Below are 2981 nucleotides of genomic sequence, written 5' to 3'. Positions count from 1 at the left end.
CGTGGGCCGCGCCACTCAAGGGTAAAGGCGAAAGCGAAACAGATAATGCTGTCGCAGAGATCATTCGACACAGCGGGAGGTGCCCTAGTAACCTACAAACCGATATGGGGAAGGAATTTTACAACGCCGACGTGCAACGTCTCGTGAAGAAACATGGCATCAATCATTATTCCACATATTTGGTATTGAAGGCATCGGTCGTCGAACGATTCAATCGCACGCTCAAAAACGACATGTGGAAGATGTTTACGTTCAATGGAAATTATAAGTAGGTCGACGCCTTGCCGCGACTCGTATCGGATTACAACGCGCGCAAGCATCGAACCATCGGCATGCGACCCGTCGACGTTACCCCCGCGATTGCCAAAAAACTCTTGGCTACCGTATACAACGCGATAAAAATCGCGGGTCCGGCAAAATTCAAAGCGGGCGACTCGGTACGCGTCAGCAAATACAAGACGATTTTCGAGAAGGGTTACACGCCGAATTGGACCACCGAGGTGTTTAAGATTGTTAAAGTGCAGCGTACCAATCCCGTAACCTATCTACTCGAGGACTATCGTGGAAAATCCGTCTCTGGAGGGTTCTACGAACACGAGTTGCATCGCGCGACTTATCCGGACGTGTATTTCGTGGAGAAAAGTACTGCGCAGGAGGGGTGACGAGGTTTACGTTAAATGGCTGGGATTCGATGGATCGCACAACTCATGGATATCCAAGGATAATGTTATTTAATTTTGTGCAAACTTTTTTATTCATAACATAAAAATATGCAATATGTAATACATGTAAATGTTTGAAATACACATATGTGTGCAATATATTTATTTATTAATATTCTTTCCAATACTATAATATAATACTCACAATCACAATACGTTACTACATACATTCTTACGTTATACTATACTATACATATATACGTTATACTGTACATACATTATGCTATACATACGTTACACTGTACATACGTTATACATTTTATACACACGTTACAAAGGTATTTGATAATGTCCCCACGGTAACGTATCGGTCGAATTAGGTATAATGTATCGCTTGTCGTCGTACGGACTCAGAGCGATTTTTGTTTCGGACACGGTGTACACCTCGTGTTTTTCGGACTTTATGCAAGCCTGCTGTCGTTTCATTTCAATTTCGTCTCGCAGACACCTCATGTAATCGTCGAACGTTATCGACCTGGCTACGACGTTGCTCTTAACACCTTTCGCTTTTTTACAGTCTTTCTTACCGTCCACTCGCAAGGGATACATCTTCGCCCTGAGTCCGACAAATTCGGTCATGATCGCACCGTTGTTTTCATCTTTCATCAAGCCCGGAATTTTTTTATTGGCGAGTGGGATACCGTACGCGTTATTGATCGCGTAATCGCTCGTGTCGAATTTAGTAATATCGCGTTTCATGTTCCTGTACACATCCTCGCACTCTACGTGATATATCAGACTGTCCGTATTGGTGTACATAATTCTACACTTGTCGCGATACAGGGGAGACATGTACTCGTGATGAAATTCGTACAAACAGACTTTCGATATGTCGAGAATGCACATGCCGACGTAAATAGGTTTGTCAAATTTAACCTCGAATTTTCGCAGTTCAACGGCTATCAGATTTTCCAAAAAAACGCTCCTGCTGTGAAAATTTGGTTTCGAGATCGGTGCCTCCGCGCCGTATCTACCTTTCCACTTTGATAATAATTTTACATTAACGTGATTTCGAACGTTCTCCATCGTTTTCCCGAAAACCGCGTTGTTCATCAATTTATACAGATTTTTCTCAAAATTGTTTTTGGCCAGTGTTCTAAATTTTGTATTAAGTTCGATGTAATTGCGGAGCCATGGAGATTGAGCGAATTGTAATACGCGATGAATTTTTGTGATGCGAAGACCGTGGCGCGTGCATTGCTGTAGGTTGCCGTAGTGTATGACATAACGATTCTTATCGTGCAGCGTGGCGAGAAGTTTGTTCTGCCGTTTGCCGGGTGGTTTATCGCGCGTCGGACAGAACGGTAAGTTGGCGTGCGCGTCGTGTTTATTCTGCGGATACTCTAGATCGACTTCGAGAATGTAACCCGTGGGCGAATCCAAAGCGATCGCACTAAACTCGAAATTCGAGACGTCTTCGACCCATCGAAAATCTGCATAAGGCAATGGTTAGCACATTGCCCAGCCGTATGAGTTGTTTACGTCGAAATACATCAGGTACGACGATGGTTTCGATGTATCATAAGATTGCATGTACCTGTTATTGGCCAGCGCGTATCTGTTTGAACATTGACTCAAACCACCGCGAATACCGCGTTCGATGAACATGACCATGTCAATGTCCGTGAGCAGTTCGAAATTGATACCCGTATGCTTCAACATAGCGTCCCACGTAAAGTGTAGAGTGTAATACCCCGGTAGAGTGTAATAATACGCCGGATCGAGTCCATAACTCGCGACGCAGCCATCGCGAAAATTTTCAAAGATATCGGTCAACAGCAAGACATCGATCTTTAGATAGAGATCGCTGTAGTCACCGAGCGTTCGAATGGAGAACCGCTGCCAGACGTTGACGGCGTGCGCGTAATCGCACTCGGATACGGTGTCGCCTGTCAATGAACTGTAAAACGAGTCGCGCGATGGTAAACACGTATCCTCCAACTTTTCGACGCAGTCAATGTACTCGTACGGAAAGACACCTTTTCGCGTCAATAATTCGAAATCTTGGTCGGATAACGCGGAAAATTTTGAACGTATAATTTTTAACTTATCCTTATCGAGAAAGAATGCTAATTTTTCGAGACTCGTGCTAAGAAATTTGTACGAGTCGATGAATCTTAATTTGATGCAATTTTGGTTGTCTTTATCTTCAGTGCTTTTAACGTTCTTCGTAAATGAAATGTATTTTTCCTTTTTTTTTATAATAAAATGAGAATCATAACCCGATAAATTATGAAATACTATGGGAATGAAGTGAGA

General features: G+C 43.1%; 1 protein-coding gene across 1 annotated transcript; it reads left to right on the top strand.

Annotated features, from left to right (window-relative positions):
- The first annotated feature begins 332 nt into the window (after positions 1 to 332).
- Positions 333 to 662, top strand: LOC112454595. Its single transcript, XM_025016087.1, has one exon. It carries the CDS (start codon positions 333 to 335, stop codon positions 660 to 662), a length of 330 nt encoding a protein of 109 aa, XP_024871855.1.
- The last annotated feature ends 2319 nt before the right edge of the window (positions 663 to 2981 follow it).

This window comes from Temnothorax curvispinosus, unplaced genomic scaffold (assembly GCF_003070985.1).
Source record: "Temnothorax curvispinosus isolate PA1 unplaced genomic scaffold, ASM307098v1 QBEX01005139.1, whole genome shotgun sequence".
In the NCBI taxonomy this organism is placed as follows: domain Eukaryota; kingdom Metazoa; phylum Arthropoda; class Insecta; order Hymenoptera; family Formicidae; genus Temnothorax; species Temnothorax curvispinosus.
The sequence above is the reverse complement of the archived record's forward strand: the minus strand, read 5'-3'. Positions and strand labels throughout refer to the sequence as shown.

What these genes read in the sequence shown, in the direction of transcription:
- LOC112454595 (XM_025016087.1), top strand. Translation starts at nt 333, where the DNA reads ATGCGACCCGTCGACGTTACCCCCGCGATTGCCAAAAAACTCTTGGCT.